Here is a 19585-nt window from a genome sequence, read left to right on the forward strand (position 1 = left end):
ATATATATATATATATATATATATATATATATATATATATATATATATATATATATATATATATATATATATATATATATATCTTTTACATACTAAGCTCACTTTCTCATTATTGTAATCAGATAGTATTGACATTTGATTTGAACTTAAATGTGCAAATAATCATCTGCAATGGCATATGTTTAAAGGTGTTTTAAATATAGTAAATAAATGGATATGGCTAGTCATAGCTGAAAAATAAGAGTTCAGTACATGGAAATGGCCATACTGTGAGCCCCAAACATCATTGTTTCCGTGTTCTCATATAAATCTTCTTAGTATAAAACCCCAGTCAAAAGCAAGCCTATCAGAAGAAACAAACTGTTACGTTGCACATGGAACTATTAACTAGCATGCCCTCAACGTTTACACATTTTAGGTGACATTCTACGTTAGCCAGACTTGTACAGGGAGCAGAGTCATCAGAATTTAAGCAGCCAAAACACCAACCGTTACCTTATTTTTAAGATTATCTAAGCTTTTATTAAACTTACAATGCATGGGACTCTTATTTTGAAAATGGGAGACACAATGAGACCAATAAAAGCAGACTGTTTTCTATGGGTTGCTACACAGCAATAACAGACATGTAGTTCTCAACCAGCCATCTGTTTGTCAAGATGCAAAATGCAGGATATACGGATTAAATGTATTCAGGCATAAGGTCTGTTTAATTGCATAATTTATTCATTTAATGTGTATATTGTGAAATCTTACATGTTTATAATGAGGAAATGAACACATGTAAACTGTTCAATACACATATATGCATTGTCATATTACTCAGCTCTTACTGGGATTTTTCTGGAGTGAAAGAACAGCAATACACTTTATTAAATGTTATCTGTTTATGCAGAGGTTGATATTAACTCCTGGCTGTGTTTTCATACAAGTTAAAGCTTCAAAATACTCTAAATACATTCCTTTTGTCGATGTAAAAATAATTTAGCTTGTTTCATTTAAAATGCAAGTAGAAAATACAAAAAACTAAACAAAATATAATAAAAAAATAAAATAATTCTGGTAAATTAAAGATAGCCAGCTAAACTAAACCCATCTACCACTTAAGTTGAAATGATTTAACAAGGCGTCTTCTCGATTTATATATATTTTTGACATATGAAGTGTTTATTTTAGAGTGTATCTGTGTGTGTATACTGTATGCATGTCCATGTGTGTGTGAGTGTGTGTTAGAGACCAGGAACTGAGCTGTGGGGGAGTGTCAGAGTAGAGCAACTTAATATTCACGACTATTCCAAATATGGTCAATATGGAGCCTTTCGATTATAGGGGTGATTCCTCTATTGGGCATATACTGTACAACAATTTCTTTGAAGTTATCTAAGCCACATAGCTTTTATGTAGATATCAGAAAACAGTTTAACGTATTGAATCAATGTATTGCATGACACCTTTAAATGCACTAGAAGATTTAATAAGGGGGAACTCCTACAAAATTCTGTAGCTGTAAAAACAATCAATTTACTGCAAAGTTTGAGTCACACGGCCTTCAACAGGTGTTGCGTAACAGCAGTGTTGCAATATAATGACTGCTTTTGCAAGCTACAGTATTGTGTGGGATTTGTTCCTTTCTTGTTGTTATCTTTCGATGTGCTGTGCACCTGCCTGTAATGATTCAGCTATGATGCAGTGATTTTTATTTATTTATTTATTTGTTTTTCAGTGGGAAGCAAATTGTTTGTCCATACCGACAGCTAAAAATGCAATTGCACTTAATAAGAACATATTTAAATTTTAAAATGCAGTTATGTAAAGGGTTTTGGGTTTTTCCACAGCAGACAGAGTTATGAGGTGACATGCCACACAAATAGAAAACCAAATGGCTGATGAAATATCCTGCTGTGATTGTAGTTGGTTGGGATAAACTCACATTCTACTGTTACAGTATAAGATGGCTTTTATCACACAGCTTTGCAATAATGACTATCTAATGGGAATCACTAGCAAAAGTAAAACTCCAGTATGCATAATAATAATTAGTTAGAAGGAAATATTTTTTAGGTCTTTATTAAATTATGCATTTTCTTTTAAGTGGATTTATGGAATATGTGGAACTATTGTCTTTTTTCGGTGTACTGTGTGTGAGGAGAATAGGGTCATTACTGTAACACGTGGATGACAGACAATGTTAGGATCCAAGTGCAGGTTTATTCGTTAGTCAGGCAATCAAGGGTCAACACAGGTGCAAACAGATGAATAAAGGCAAATCCAGAATCGTAGTCACTATAACAGGCGAGAGGTCAGAAGGCAGGCAGTGAACATGGACTAACAGACAAACTTGGCAAGGGTCAAAACACGGAGAAACAAGACTAAAGAAACCGCGTTGAATTGTCACTTTACAGATAAACAAGACTCGGCAAGGAAGTGAGTGTGTGTGCTGCTAAAGTAGTGTGTGTGATTAGTCCAGAAGCAGCATCAGCTGTGGGAGTCCAATCAGTGGAAACTTGGAGCAGGTGTGTGTGTGTGGCATGACTGAATTTGTAGTTCATAAGATGTAGTCCATGTGAATGTGAGTGTTTACCAGCAACCTCTGGTGGTTAGATCGCTGGTAATCATGACAATTACATTGATGCAATAATGTTCTAGTTAGCAGTAGTTTGTTCACAGTGATGTTTATGAAGCAATACAGCAAAATTAAACCGCACATTTGATTTTTAAAGGGTTAGTTCATTCAGAGATGAAGTTATGCTTAAATGACTTCATCTTTGTTTTTTTTCAGTGGGACTTTAAAGGGGTGGCCCACTAGGATATAATTTAAGTTTAAGTTTAGTTGATGTGTAATGTAGCATCTCTAAACAACATCTCTGAATGTAAGTCGCTCAAAGTTTAGTGCAAAGGGTGACATTGGCTTATTAGATTAGATTAGATTCAACTTTATTGTCATTACATGTACAAGTACAAGGCAACGAAATGCAGTTTAGGTCTAACCAGCAGTGCAATAGCAGCAAGTGCAGGATACAGGTATAAGTTATAAAGTGCAGAAAAACTACGGTAATATTTACAGATGGATGTGCTATTAACATTATATACAGGTTGTATTAGCTATGAACAGAGATTTACAATAAATGAATATATGTACAGGTTGCTATTAATAATCAGAAGTCTGCAGATAGATATGAACATAATTACAAATGTATATGCACAGTGGGTGTGTACATAATTGCAAATGTCCATGTGCAGTGGGTATGTACAGAGCTTACAGCGAACAAAGTTTGGGAACTACTAAAAATATATCCAGGCTAGTGAGATCACAAATGTTTCGGGTAACGTGCATTCATCATGTGCACATGCCCCGTGCAGCGAAGGGATATGGCCAGAGGCACTGTAATGTTATAGCAGAGAAAGCTAAAATGCTGTCTAAAACGCTGCTTTTCTGTTTCATCAGTTACCGAATGGTTTTTTTTTCTGATTGTAAATGATTTCTTTTACGTTTTCACTGTGACAATTATGGCTAAAAGTCATAACAAAAGTTTTTTGCTACTATAGTTTAAGTTAATTAAGTAATTCTTTAGTTATGCAAAGTTTAACGTAATATTTTACTCATTTTGATTGAAATAAATTGAGATTAATATAATGAACTAAAAAAAGGCATACAGCAGGATTATTTTTACAGTTTTGACATTTTTCTTTTACAAATCATCACGAACAATCTAAAACTTTTGAGTAAATTAACTAGAGATGCTCTGATCGATCATCCAGAGATCGGTATCAGCCGATAATCACATTTCATGACTTGATCGGCACTCGCTAATCTGGGGTGTGTTTCCCAATCAACGACGTAACTCACAGCTGAACTATCATAGTACTATGCATCATTTGGGAAAAGAATGATTTAGTGACGAGTGTAGTTTCTCTGTCACAGATGCATCGTTAGTTATAATGTAAAACGCCTATATGATGCTCTTAACTGGGTGAAGTAACTACTTCTTTAGAGAAGAAACCCATAATTTCTTTCTGCAAATTATATTGTTTTACACACACATGCATTTAAAATAAATCCAATATTAGTTTTGGTAAAAACATGCACTCGTTTTCCATATTAATTGAAATATATGTAAATGGCACATAGAGGGCCTGTGTTTCCTTTACAAATATTATTGAGAATACTCCATATTCTATTCTAAAACATAAACCACTTGCAAAAAGCGAACACGTATTGTAATCTGATATATAAATCATATGAATAAATAATGAGGCTATTTATTAAGAAATGAAAATTTATATTTATTATTTATTAGGAAATGAAAAAACCTACTTTAAAAATATCAATAATAATAATAATAATAATAATAATTATTATTATTATTATTATTATTATTATTATTATTATTATTATTATTATTATTTATTTATTTATTTATTTATTTATTTATTTATTTATTTATTTTTGTCTACTTTTATAATTTGACACATGCAAACCACTGCAGAAAATGTTCTAACCAACAGGCCCATGTCATATACAGTGCAGATACTTAATAAATAACCCACTATAAATTAAAACCATTAATGTATGCTATATATTTTGTTTTCGCAAGCTTTGAAGATGTAACATAAATTCCGCTTTTAAATAATAGGTCACCTATAGCTTTCATCATGAGCTACAGTTGTGTTCAAAATGACATCAATGTTTTCAAAGTGCACTACGAAGGGAACGCAATTGTCAACATGAAGATCGCTAAAACTGAACTGTAAAAATACTTTGAAAGCAAATTACACCTAAGAGAGATGACTTTAATGCTTTTTTGTTTTACATCATTCCAAGTTTAAATGTTAGAATGTTGTAAATGAATAGGGCATAGGGGGTTAACTGGGAATAGAACACAGCCAGGAAATATGCTCCTAACCACAGCTCTAGAGGTGTAGTTGCAAGCATACAAGTTTGCACAGTTACCGAATGTTTGTTGGAACGATGGATTTGGGAAACAGCAAATCAACGAACTATGTTTGTAACGACAGAACTTGCGAGCTTAGTTGGCTAACGATAGTTTTCAGAAATGCATCCCTGGCTGATCCAATGAACTGATCACAATTGTTTGTTTACGAGTTTACAAGCAGAGGTCATATAAAAAACTGAGATCTTTTTACATATCAGAACTGAAAGGTATTTTATTACGGAAATAAAAAAAAAATTAAAATATTTTTACTTGAATATGTAATCATATAACTTACTGTAATAAACAGTAATTTATGCACTTATCTCATTTTAGTAAAGAAGTAAAGGATTTATAGGTGTGCATTTTAACTTCTTATGCAACAAATACGCGCTCCAAACTTCATTGAGACAATTTTTCTTCCATTATTTGCAATGTTTCCAAATTGCTTTGTTAGTGATTTTTCTTATGTTTTTTTTTTTTGCCTTCTGTTTTTCTATTATTTTCTGTAAAGCTGCATTTGACCATTACATGTCCACACTAAATGGTTATAGGAGACGTGTTTAAGGAATTACAGTTGAAATTATTAGCCCCCCTGTTTATTTTTCCCCCAATTTCTGTTTAACGGAGAGAAGATTTTTTTTTCAACTTATTTCTAAACATAATAGTTATTACTCATTTCTAATAACTGATTTATTTTTTTGACTTGATGACAGTCAATAATGATTTACTAGATATTTTTTAAGACACTTCTGTACAGCTTAAAGTGACATTTAAAGGCTTAATTAGGTTAACTAGGCAGGTTAGGGTAATTCGGCAAATTATTGTATAACAATAGTTTGTTTTGTAGACTATCTAAAAAATATATAACTTAAAGGGGCTAATAATATTGACCTTAAAATGGTTCTTAAAAAATTAAAAACTGCTTTTATTCTAGTCGAAATAAAACAAATAAGACTTTCTCCAGAAGAAAAAATATTATCAGACGTACTGTGAAAATTTCCTTGCTTTGTTAAACATCATTTGGGAAATATTTAAAAAAGAAAAGAAAAAGTTCAAAGGGGGAATAATAATTCTGACCTCAACTGTATATGCAACATCTTTCATTTTTTCTCTTAAGTAAGGCAAGATCTCCACTTAAGTATCATACTTGGAGGGAAAATTTGCTTAATGCATTATATGCATGAAGCATCAGAATCAGTACTTGGTATCGGTTGATCACCATGATAAGGAATTGGTACTCGCTATCGGCTACAAAAATCCTGATCAGAGCATCCCTAAAACTAACAGTACATTTTAATTTTAAGTGATCTGTCCTTTTAATATGCATGTAGAGTGGGATTTATGCCAATGGCATTTCACAATTATTAAGTGAAATGCCACATAAAGTGGATCCAAAATATCCTGTTGCTCTTGTACATTGCAAAAAATGTTTTTCTTTCTTATTTTTTTGGTCTTGTTTCTAGTCCAAATATCTAAAAATTATTAAATCAAGAAGCATTTTCTAGACATACAAAAAATTGTCTTGTTTTCATTAATAATATGCTAAAATTAAGTGAGTTTTTTCCTTAAAACAAGCAGAGAATTTTTAGATATTCAAACCAAGACAAAAAAATCTAAGAAAAGCATTTTTGCAGTGAAGCTTTTGTAAATCCTATTTACATGCGCAAGACGTCTTTTATTGTCTTTATCGTGTTGCTGTGTTTACAGTCTAATGAGAATCCCAATCAAAAGTAAAACCTCCAGATGCATCATACTAATGAGAATTTTAAAAGAACCGTGTTTAATTGTTATGAAAATGATGAAAAGAAGTTTTACCTAATGCTTCTAAGAATAGTGCTTATTTATGCATTCCTGGTGCATTTTATTTTTCTTTTGAGGTGGCGGTGGATGTGTGGAGTGATTGTGTCAGATCTCAGATAAGTGGCTTCGAGTCAATGCAGACCTTTCCCTTCTGAATTCCTTCTCCCTGCCTTCCTGGCTGACAAGAGGGAGGAAAAAAGGATGGGAAAGAAAAGATCCTTGATCTCAGGGAGTCTGCTGAGCTAATTACGCCTTAAGGGAAGCGGAAGGGGATAAATGGAAAAGCTCAATTAATGCTGGTTGTCATTACCAGTCTATTTGCTCAGGTTGACACATAAAAAGCTGTTCTAATTTGTGTGTGGCAGGTGGTAGGTGCACACCCACGATGGCGGGCGGGTTGACATATGAGGAACGGTCATTAAACGAAACCCCAAACGTCTTCAAGTGCATCCATCTGACGATAGGGACTCAAACTTGTTGCACAGTTATAGATATTCGCGTCACAGGCAAACCATTACAGGCATCGGCGAACAAACTGGCGCGATTTGACTAATGTGATTGTGATGTCAGATGTCACCAGTTGTTTTTCTTTTTGCGAGAGTTGAGAAATGTGTTAAGCTCTGAGAGGAATACTAACTAGCTATACAAACAATTCCAAGAGGATAATGGTATTACTCGGAGATTCTTTTGTCGAAAATGCAGTTCGCAAACCTTTTTACTCCGATAAATTGGTGCAATTCACAGTGAAATGGAGTTTGTGAAGAAAAAGGGATTTTGATGTATCAGCAGTTGATTAGATTTTATAAACCGAGCTTGATGTGGTAGCAAACTGAGAGGTCTCTAGAGTTGTGTTCAATATTGAATATTACTCAGCAGGCATCTTAATGTCAAAATGAAATAAGAAAAAAATGTCAAAAATATAAATCGATTGCATGTCAAAACCTTGATGTCCATTTAACATCCACTTTTGACCACTAAAAACTACACAAAGAGTATTATAATAAGGAAAGTTTTATTCATCTGAAACTTCAATGCCAAATTCTTAATTGACACTAATTGAATTCCTAGAGGATGACGGTATTACTCAGAGATTCTTTCGTTGTAAATGCAGTTCGCAAACCTTTTTACTTCCATAAATTGGTGCAATTCACTGTGAAATGGAGTTTGTGAAGAAAAAGGGATTTTGATGTATCAGCAATTGATTTTTTTTCATAAACTGAGCTTAATGTTACAGCAAACTGTGAGGACTCTAGAGTTGTGTTCAATATTGGATATTACTCAGCAGGCACCATAATGTCAAAGTGATATAAAAAACATGTCGAAATTATAAATCAATTTGATGTCAAAACCTTGATGTGCATTTGACATCCACACATTGATGCCATTTTTACCACCAGAAAACAAAACAACAATAGTTTCATTCATCTAACACTTCAATGCCAATTCTAAATTGCCACTGGAGTTTGTATCCCTGAAATGCATGTATGCATCAAAATGACATCAAATAAACATCTAAAATTGGTTTCAAAAATAAAATCACGTTCAAAATTTATTACAAGACTGTCCGTTTGATGTCATTTTCTGCGTACTTGGGTAGATACTACATTTAATTTAAATTTACTTCATGATTGTTGGAAAAGTATGTTTTATATAGTATGAATTTGAGTAGCATGAATGGAGTTCGGGTGACGCGGTGGCGCAGTAGGTAGTGCTGTCACCTCACAGCAAGAAGGTCACTGGTTCGAGCCTCGGGTGGGTCAGTTGGCGTTTCTGTGTGGAGTTTGCATGTTCTCCCTGCATTCACGTGGGTTTCCTCTGGGTGCTCCTGTTTCCCCCACAAGTCCAAAGACATGTGGTACAGTTGAATTGGGTAAGCTAAATTGTCTGTAGTGTATGTGTGTGAATGAGTTTGAATGGATGCTAAGTTGGCGGTTGATTCCGCTGTGGCTACCCCAGATTAATAAAGGGACTAAGCAGAAAATAAAATAAATGAATGAGTTCAGATGCAACTCCTCCGCCATTTTGTCATGATCACTTGACATATCCATGTCAGTTGTATTACTTCACTCCCATTAATAATAGATCTTGCATGTCCTTATGGGATAGCAAAGTGTCCATTGGATGAAGACTACAGAATCTTGCTGGAATTAGTAGGTCTTAAGTACTCGTCACCTATTGGTTGTTCTATGAAAAACTAATTTCTTTATACTATGAATTTGAACATACGACTTGCATTGAGTGCTGTTTGCCATATAATATGGAAGTAGGGATGTGGAGTCGACTCCAAAAGAGTAATTTCCTTGACTCTCAATGGACATAGTACTGGAATTAACTAGAGGACAGGGATCGACTCCCAGAGTCAAGTCTTTTTTTTTTTAAACCCTCCTGAATCAAACCACCCTGAATAACTGTACAGTTATAATACTCATTCTCGAGCATGATAAACACCGAAGGTACCCGATTTGAATGCATGTTCACATGTTTTACGCTTTTGCTTTTGAATTTCGCAACCACAAGCACTCTAGGCTATTATAAACAGTGCTGTGGGATGAAGTTTGCTATCACTTTTAAATTCCTATAAGGCAAACCTTTGTGCATTTTGGTTTTAAAGATGATCTTCCTGCGATGTCAAGTTTGCTGTGTTAAATGAAACATAGTATATGTGTGTGAATTTGGAGCGGATCGGATACTATTTGCAGATTGATATGTTTTATGTTATTGGCTGCTTGTATATGCTCAAGTAAAGTTTTTATTTAACCCATGCCAATTTCATGATTAAATAAATAAATAAATAAATAAATCACTATGACAAAATTATAATGACAAAAGTAACCTAGATGTATTTATTGACACCAAAGCTGACAATGCATGTGGTCGTGGTTTTGTTTTGGCCCTGAACACACTTATTTTCACCTTTAATACTCATTATTCTTGTTTATTTTGTAGATAACTACAAAAAATTACACCAAATGAAATTAGTTTCAAAAAAAGGATTTTTAAATAAAAATAAAGCCAAGGTTATGTTCAAAAACAAACTCACTCACTCCTTTTTTTTCCGGCATATGATGTCCCATTAACGTAACCTTTTCGAATCAATGAACAAATTGCAGTAAACAAACAGTAATATTTTAAAGTACAGTAATAGGAAAGTACACTTAAAAAGTCACATTTACGAGAGAGAGCAATATGAAGTGTTCTGAGGCACAGTCTGTCACGCTGCTTTTATTTTTCATTTCAGGTTTGTTAATACTTGAATTATTTAAGTTAAACATTTTGTGTATTGGGTTTAATATTTAACTGGTCATTAAATCAAAAATTTTGCTATTTTGTTTATTGTTCGGTTGGAGCGTCTATTGCCGTTTAAAAAAAATAAAGAAATGAACAGCTGCAGATTTGGGGCATGCCTTGTGTGACTGTCCACTACTCCAGGTTATTTTGTTCACTCATAGGCCTAGTATTAAAGTGTCAAACATTTATATCAAGAAGATATTTAGACCATTTTTATGATTTTTTTTTTAAACGTTTGTAGGCTCAATTGTTTTTTTGTTTGTTTGTTTTTTTTGTTTGTTTATGAACTGCTGCATCTTTTTATTAAACATTTCTATAACAAATTTATGTTTTAACTTTCTGTCTCAATAATTGCAATGTAATTTTCTAAATTATCTATACTAGACAATTAAAATATGCTTTTAAAAAGTGTAGGCTGATAACTATTTTATTTTGACAGCAGATGATTAAACTGCTGGTTTTGTCTGACCAGAGGAGAACTGCACAATGTAAAGCTGCAATTGACGTAGTAGCATTGTGTCATGTTCACTAGCGATCAAGGACTGCAGAGATTGTTGGTGAACTACAATTCAGTCATGAACTACAAATCCCTTCATTTCGCTACACATACACCAGGTTTCACTTCCACTGATCACACACACAGCTGAATCCTGTCACTATTGATTGTTTGGAATATTTATACACCCTGCAGCCGTTTGTTGTTACTGAGTCATTGTTTTTGTACGGTATGTTGTTCATGTGTTGTGGTCCCGTACCTTGCCTTAGTTTCTTGTTTTGTTTTTATTGTTCTTTTGATTTTTGGATGTCCTGTTGGTTTTCTGTTATCTGCACGATTATTTCTTCATTAAATGCACTTGGATCCTACCTTTTTTTTGTATATGTCTTTTCAACATACCGTGACACATAGTGTAAAGTGTGATATGATACAGAATATTTAATCCTTGAGATATTTTAAGTGAATGCAAATGGAGTCGATTTCACTGACTCCAAAATTAGGAGTTGAAAATTGGACTCCAAAAAACCTGAAACTGAGCACCTCTATATATGGAAGTATGGAATTTTGCACGCAGACTAGTTTTGTCCATTGGAATGTTCTGTAATCCTACAGCAGCAGTAACCAATGTAGGTGGAGTGAAAGTCAATTTCTTATGAATAAAATCAATCATTCTGACTTTATTAGAATTTAATATCCCATCTTTACTTGGAAATGCATTGAACTGTGGCAGTAAAACCAGTTAAAAATACTTCATGCTGACTTGCAAGAGGGTTGTGGCAGTTATAGACTTATCTTCTTTGTCTTGCTCTCTTTTTACAGGTTTCATTTATACATGTGGCGGGACATTAAAAGGGAAAAATGGGACCATAGAAAGTCCAGGATTTCCTCACGGATACCCTAACGGAGCGAACTGCACATGGGTTATTGTAGCCGAGGAGAGGAGCAGAATTCATATAGTTTTTCAGTCCTTCGCTGTGGAGGAAGAATATGACTTTTTATCTTTATACGATGGACATCCTCATCCTGCAAACTTCAGGACAAGGTAAGCACATAAGAGTTTAGGAGCTATGCACATCTTTTGGCAAAATTATATAATGCATCAATGATATTCTAATTTATCGAGTTTAATGTAATGCTGGTCCACCATTTACACCTATAACATTTTCAAGTTTTCTGGGAAGACTTTCCACAAGGTTTAGGAAGGTGTTAATGGGAGTTTTTGACCAATCTTCTAAAGCACATTTGTTAAATATGTTTAATCCGGTTGAAATCAGGACTCTGTGCAGGCCAGTTCAGTTTCTCTACAAAAAGCTCATGCATCCAATCATGTTGGAGCAGGAATCCCCATCCACAAACTGTTCCTACTAAGCCATAAACTTATCCAAAATGTCTTGGCATGTTAAAAACCTCCCACTTTTTTGTTGTTTTATAAAAAGAGATATTCAAACATTAGGATAAGGTAAAAACACATCAGAATTTAGGAACTATGCACATCTTTCTGCAACATTAATACATCAATGCTATTCAAATTTTTATCTGTAGAATTTTATACGATTCTGGTCCACCCTTTTCAGCTATAACAGGAAGGTTTTTCACGAGGTGTTTACAAGGATCATTCTTCTAAAGCGCATTTGTGAGGGCAGACATTTATCTTTTATTAGAAGGCCTGGCTCACAGTCTCCACTTTAATTTATCACAAACATGTTTAATCGGGTTGAGGTCAGGACTCTGTGCAGGCCAGTCCAGTTTCTCAAAAACTCATAAATCCAATCATGTTGGAGCAGGACTGTCCATCCCCAAAGTGTTCCTATAAAGGTGGGATCATGAAGTGATTCGAAATCTCTTGGCATGCTAAAAAACCCTCACTTTTTGGCTATTTAATAAAATGAAACATTAAAATTTCAGGACAAGGTAAACGCATAAGAATTTAAGAGCTTTGCACATCTTTTGGCACGTCTCATGCTTTTGAAATTGACCAGCTTGTTCATTGTAGAAAATGGACCAGAAATATTGATAACATCATTTCCTCTTCAGGGGCGTATGCAAATTAAAAAAATATTCAAAATACAGGACAATGTAAGCACATAAGACCTATTCAATTCAACTCAGTTCACCTTTATTTGTATAGCGCTTATACAATGTAGATTGTGTCAAAGCAGCTTCACATAAAAGGTCATAGTAAATAGGAACAGTGTAGTTCAGTTTGTAGTGTTTAAGTTCAGTTTAGCTCAGTTCAGTGTGGTTAATAATCACTACTGAGAGTCCAAACACTGAAGAGCAAATCCAACGATGCGCAGCTCTATAGATCCCGAACCATGCAAGCCAGAGGCGACAGCGGAGAGGGAAAAAAAACTTCACTACATGGCGAAAGTGAAGAAAAAAAAAATTCCAATTTGTATCTGTAGAGTTTAATACAATTCTGGTCCACCCTTTATAGCTATAACAGATTTAAGTTTTCTGGGAAGACTTTCCACAAGGTGTTTATGGGAGTTTTTGATCATTCTTCTCAAGCGCATTTGTGAGGGCAGACATTTATGTTGGATTAGAAGACCTGGCTCACGGTATTTGCTCTAATTTATCACAAACATGTTTAGTTGGATTGAAGTCAGGACTCTGTGTAGGCCAGTCCAGTTTCTCCACACAAAAAAAAAACTCATTGATTCAGTCATGTTGGAGCAGGAATGTCCATCCTGAAAGTGTTCCTATAAAGATGGGAAATGTTCCAAAATGTCTTGGCAATGGAATGTTTAAAAAAATCCCACTTTTTGGCTATTTTATGAATTGAAATATAAAAAATTCAGGACACGGTGAGCACATACGAGTTTAGGAGCTATGCACATATTTTGGCAACATTCTAGAATACATCAATGAATTTCCAATTTTTATCTGTAGAGTTTAATACGATTCTGGTCCACCCTTTACATCTATAGCAGATTTAAGTTTTCTGGGAAGGCTTTCCAGAAGGTGTTAATGGCAGTTTTTGACCATTCTTCTAAAGTGCATTTGGAAGGTCAGACATTTATATTGGATAAGAAGGCCTGGCTCACAGTATCCACTCTTATTCATTACAAACATGTTCAATAGGGTTGAAGTCAGGATTCTGGGCCAGTCCAGTTCCTTCACAAAAACTCTCTCATCCAGTAATGTTGAAGTGGAAATCCCTATCCCCAAACTGTTTCTACAAAGTTGGGAGCATGAAGTGATCCAAAATGTTGTTGCATGCTAAAAACATCCAACTTTAATTTGCTATCTTATGAAATGTTAAAATGTGAGGACAAGGTAAGCACATAAGAGTTTAGGAGCTATGCGCATCTTTTGGCAACATTATGTAATACATCAGAGATATTCCAATTTTTACATGTAGAGTTTAATATGATTCTGGCCCACCCTTTACAGCTGTAACAGATTTAACTTTCCACAAGGTGTTTATGGGAGTTTTTGATCATTCTTCTAAAGCACTTTTGAGAGGTCAGACATGTTGGATTAGAAGGCCTGGCTCACAGTCTCCCCTCTAATTTATCACAAACAAGTTCAGTCGGGTTGAAGTCAGGACTCTGTGCAGGCCAGTTCAGTGTCTCCACAAGAACTGACTCATCCAATCATGTTGGAGCAGGATCCACCATCCCCAAACTGTTCCTACAAAATTGGGAGCATGAAATGATCCAAAATATTTTGGCATGCTAAAAACATCCCACTTTTTGGCTATTTTTTATTTATTAAAATATTCAAATTTCAGGACAAGATAAGGACTTAAGAGTTTAGGAGCTATGCACATCGCTTGGCAACATTATATAATACATCAATGATAATCCAATTTTTATCTGTACAGTTTAAAACCTGTTAGCCAGCACTCAATTATGGGGATTTACACCTACCTAACTTTAAATAGTAACAGATCCTGACTCCAGTAAGCTACAAACACAAATTATGTATCATTGGAAAGAAGACACTTTCAGCTTTACTGTGGTGAAAGAAGTTACATATTAAAAAATATAAAAAGTTATACATTAAGTCATGAGAAAAAAAAGGTATTGTGTTCAATATTTGTTTTCCATATAGAAGCACAGGAAAACATTAATGTAATGCCCTAGAAAAAAATACGGCTTGAAAGCCAAGTGTCTCATGAGTTTATATTTCAAATTTGATAAAGATAGCATGCAAAATGAGATTACTGTAAAAAGTTTTCAGAGGCTATGTCGATGTCCTTCTCTCCCTCACTGTCAGAGGCACTTTCTCAAACATGATCTTCCCAAGCTAAAACATTTACAGTTGCTGAAGGATTTGGTCTACATTGAAAGTTTTATGCATCTTTGGAAAGAAGACACTCTGGGCTTTGTTATCCATCATCTAGAGTTTATAATGCTCAAAATGAAAAAAGTTATAGATGCTTAAGGAATGCAAAAAAATTGCACCGCACTAAACATTTTATTACTTTAATAAACAAATATGTGAAATTTGTTCTGGAGTATATGTTTTGAATTTGACACCAATATTATGCAAAATGAAATTTCTGGAATTATGTCTTGTAATTTTCTTCCTCCTCGTTTGTGGAGAAGCAGTCTGATGACCACACGTACTGGTTCACCCTTTACAGCTAGAACAGATTCAACTTTTCTGGGCTTTTCACAAGGTGTTTATTGGAGTTTTTGACCACCTTTATAAAGCACATTTGTGAGGGCAGACACATGTTGGATTAGACCTCTGCTCTAATGCAGTGTTTCCCAACCCTGTTCCTGGAGGCACACCAACAGTGCATATTTTGTATATCTCCCTAATCTGACCCATTCGTGTCAGGTTTTGTGGTCTTTTCTAATGTTCTGCTGAGTTGATTCAGGTGTGTTTGATTAGGGAGAGGTTGAAAATATGTACTGTTGGTGTGCCTTCAGGAACAGGGTTGGGAAACACTGCTCTAATTCATTACAAATGGGTTCAATCGGGTTGAGATCAGGACTCCTTGCAGGCCAGTACAGTGCCTCCACATAAAACTGACTCATCCAGTCATGTTGGATCTTGAATCCTCATCCCTAAAATTTTCCTACAAAACGGGGAGCATGAAATTATTTAAAATGTTTTGGCACGCTAAAAAGATCCCACTTTAAAATATACATAAGAATTTAGGAGCTATGCACATCTTTTTGCACATCGCACGCTTTTGAAACTGGCCATCTTGCTCATTCTGGAAAATAGACCAGAAATACTGTTAGCATCATTTTCTGTTCAGGGGCGTATGCAAATTGCTTCTGTAAAATGAGAATGTCCTTCCCACTGATACCACCTGCTGCTTATTGGCAATAGCAAGTAGCAAATCGTGATTCATGGCCGTGACATCAACTAGAGCCTATTGGCTATAAAAAGGAAAGGGGGAAAAATGACGAGCCCTTCAGTGTCTCGCTCCCACTTCCTGTTTCAATAAGAAATATGTCAGGATTGGGAGGCTGTGTAAGTAAGAGTAATGCACATTCATCTGGTCATTTTCATGAAAAAAAAAAAAACATATATGCAGGGGGAAATGTTTTTGTGTTTATTTTGTGTGTGATTAGGTGTGCATGCTCTTTGCTGATGGTTTTGTGAAAAATAAGTGATCCCAGTGATAGAGGATGAGATATATTAAAGTATTGGTTTGCTTGAGTAGGCATTTATGGGCATTATTATTTTAGGGACCATCCGCATGTACCTTCTGCTCACTGAGCATCTGAAGGTTTCCCATTATAATTCCTCTTTAAATACACTGAATGTACATGATCCTGCCTTTTCTGCTTATTTTCAAATGAATGAGATGGGTTGAAATGGAGATCAGTTTAAAAGGGTTTTTATGTGAGAGTAGGGTGTGGAGTGATATGAGGAGATGAAACTATGGCTCTAGTCTCTTCTGAAAGTATACTTTTCAATTGTTTATAATAGCATTATTAATTTGTATGTAATTTGCAGTCCGTGAATATTTAAAATTCATCCATCATATGCTAAACTTAAATAGAATAACAACAACTTGCTGATATGTTTGTTTACTGAATGTTCCTGACCCTGCTTTCTAGTTATTTTTAATGAACAGATACGCAGTGAATAGTTGTTTAAGTTTATATTTAATTACGCATTTTAAAGTGCTGTCTGATCGCTGAGCATTTTAATGTTCCTGTATTTTCTAATCCAATATTCAACATTTTCCACTTATTTAAAAAAAAAAAAAGATCATGATAAATGTAAGGGATAATCAACAGCTTGCCTCCACAAAGTGCATTAAAATCCTTTAACGCACAGCAAGCCATTGATTATCCTACTTATTCCATGGTCCTTTTCCAAGGTAGGCTTACGTTTAAAGTAGTTCTGCTCTATGCAGCGCAATATTTGTCTGAATTTTTGTCAGTTTTTACAAATTAGATTTTCTAGTCCCTCCACTGAATCGGCCATGACAGTCGTAGAGAGAGAGAGAGAGAGAGCAAGTGTGTGTGCTTTTTATACCTGCTAATATTAGGATGCGATTTCATCAATCCAATCACAGGTGGACAAATAAGACCAGTCACACCTGATGCTGTTTTTATAAAAATCCCTTTAACAAATATTTTTGAACATCTAAAGCAAACAATCGTGTTATTATGCCTCTTTAATGTTATTATGTCCAGCATTCTCCAGCCTCCGGTGCCTAGACTGCAGCTCTGCACAAGACGTTTGGCCAGTGGAGAAATAGTTGTGCCCAACTGAACCTGGTTTCTCTGGAGGTCTTTTAATTCTTCACTTTCGCCAATTGGTGAAGTTTTTTCCTCGCTGCTGTCGCCACTGGCTTGCATGGTTTGGGATCTGTAGAGCTGCGCATCGATGGATTTGCTCTTCAGTGTTTGGACTCTCAGTTGTGATTTTTAAACCACACCTAACTGAGCTAAACTGAACTTAAACTCTGAAAACTGAACTGACACGGTTTCAATTTACTATGATCTTCTATGTGAAGCTGCTTTGACACAATCTACATTGTAAAAGTGCTATCCAAATAAAGATGAATTGAATTGAATTTCGAATCAAAGTATTAGGCAAACTGATCTCATGGAATTGATCTAACAAAAAGACCAAGATCGCTGCTTTGAGTAGAATAACGTTACGATTATTCAAACAAATTAATCTATACAAGTCTATACACATCAAATAAAACATTCACAAAGCTGTGTCTTATACAAACGCCAGTTGAAGGGCACACAAGATGAATTTTGACAAGAAAGCAGCCAAAGCCTATTTCAGAAATCTTTGCAGTTAAATATGTAGGGAAGTTTAGCAAAAGAAAAAAAACATTTCAGAACAGATAAGAGAACATTCTGCTTTGTTTATCTTCTACAAAAGCAATCAGCCAAACACGCAGGATCAGTGTAATGTTACAATATTTACGGTCATGAATTAATCATGAAACTTATCTCTGCGATCTGCCAAAAAAAATACACCTGAGAACAAATAATAGGCTCAAAAGTCCAAAGACTGACCATTAGATACACAAAAGATTAATTATATATCATGTTTTAACAACAGAGATGCAAGAGATTAGATCCAGCGGCAGGTCCTGAGATGGGAGGAGCCGTTTGCGGAGCTGCCGCTGACCGCCTGGAGCTGCCGCTGACCGCCTGGAGCTTTCAACATTTTTAAACGTGCGCTATGCTTATACATAAACTGCCAATTTGACTTTAAAATATCTATATTCTCGCTTGGAAAAACTCTTAACTTGATTTTGTGGCAATTTATGAGTTTTTTTTATTTTTTTATTTTGCGGATTCCTGTCCATCAATAACAGTCCTCATTTATTTCGAACTATGATCAAAACTGACTGAAACTACCTGTGAGTTTTAAAGAAAAAATAATGCACACCCTCCAGCCAATCAGAATCAAGAATTTCAACAGACCATGGAATAATAATTTTGATATTATGATATTATTTAAAGATATTATTAATGTAAAGACAGACAATTTTTCTAGACAATACTCTGGAAAATTCTTCTTGATTTAAGAATTTTTAGATGTTTTTGGCGCTTTAGTGGTGGAACTGAAATGGCCTGCACAAAGTCCTGACTTCAATCCAATTAAACACGTTTGTTATGAATTAGGGCAGAGTGCTTTAGAAGATTGGTCAAAAACTCCCATAAACCTCCTTAAACCTTGTGGAAAGCCTTTAAAGAAAGGTTGACTCTGTTATAGCTGTAAGAATTTACTGGGAAGACTTTCCACAAGGTGTATATGGAAGTTTTTGATCATTCTTCTAAAGCGCATATGTGAGGTCAGACATTTATTTAGGATGAGAGGGCCTGGTTCTGCTCTAATTTTACACAAACATGTTAAATCGGTCAGGACTCCGTGCAGGCCAGTCCAGTTCTTTCACAAAAAAAACAACAACTCTTTCATCCAATCACGTTGGAGCAGGAATCCCCATCACCAAACTGTTCTTACAAATTTGGGAGCATGAAATGATCCAAAATGTCTTGGCATGCTAACCCCCTTCTCCCTACCCCCTTTTTTATATGAGTAGCTAAGACTTTTTTTTTCATAGCTGTACATACAATCATGCTTCTCCCTACTTATTCTCAAACAGATAAGTGAACATTATTCAGTTTGCTATTTTAAGTTTAAATGTGAAAAGAAAGCACAGTGTGACTTGAAAAGTGGTTTCCAGAAAAAGCCAATTATAAAGTTTAGCATTACTAATTTATCTACAGAATGTAGTGAATCAAGTATCCACAGAGCCTTGTAGCTGCATTACCCATATACTGCTCATTTACGAATTACAGAGCTGATTACTGCCGAAACATGGGCCCGAAACCCCTCTAACTGCTTAAAAGCACACAAAATTAACCTGCACTAACTCTCCTCTAATTAAAGGGTAAACCAATTATTGCTGTGAAAGTCTCCACCAGCCAGCAGCAAAAATCAGCAAGACCCCCTGCGTTCAGGTAGCTGAAATTCACTTGTGGCAATTACCATGATTGAACGTATTTATTTTATGCCAATCTGGGCTTCGCAAACGCCGCATCCAAAACCTGACGCTTCATTGGCTAAACAGATTGCGAAATGTGCAGCATATTGTGCTGATGTCATTTCCTCA

General features: G+C 35.0%; 1 protein-coding gene across 1 annotated transcript in view; it reads left to right on the forward strand.

Moving 5' to 3' along the window:
• The window catches only part of csmd3a (CUB and Sushi multiple domains 3a), a 685206-nt gene that overhangs the window by 43668 nt on the left and 621953 nt on the right, over positions 1-19585 (forward strand). Inside the window, exon 2 of the mRNA XM_056474744.1 lies at positions 11338-11560. Coding sequence (XP_056330719.1) covers positions 11338-11560 — 223 coding nt within the window. The remainder of the gene's footprint in view (positions 1-11337; positions 11561-19585) is intronic.

Source organism: Danio aesculapii, chromosome 16 (assembly GCF_903798145.1).
Source record: "Danio aesculapii chromosome 16, fDanAes4.1, whole genome shotgun sequence".
Classification (NCBI taxonomy): Eukaryota; Metazoa; Chordata; class Actinopteri; order Cypriniformes; family Danionidae; genus Danio; species Danio aesculapii.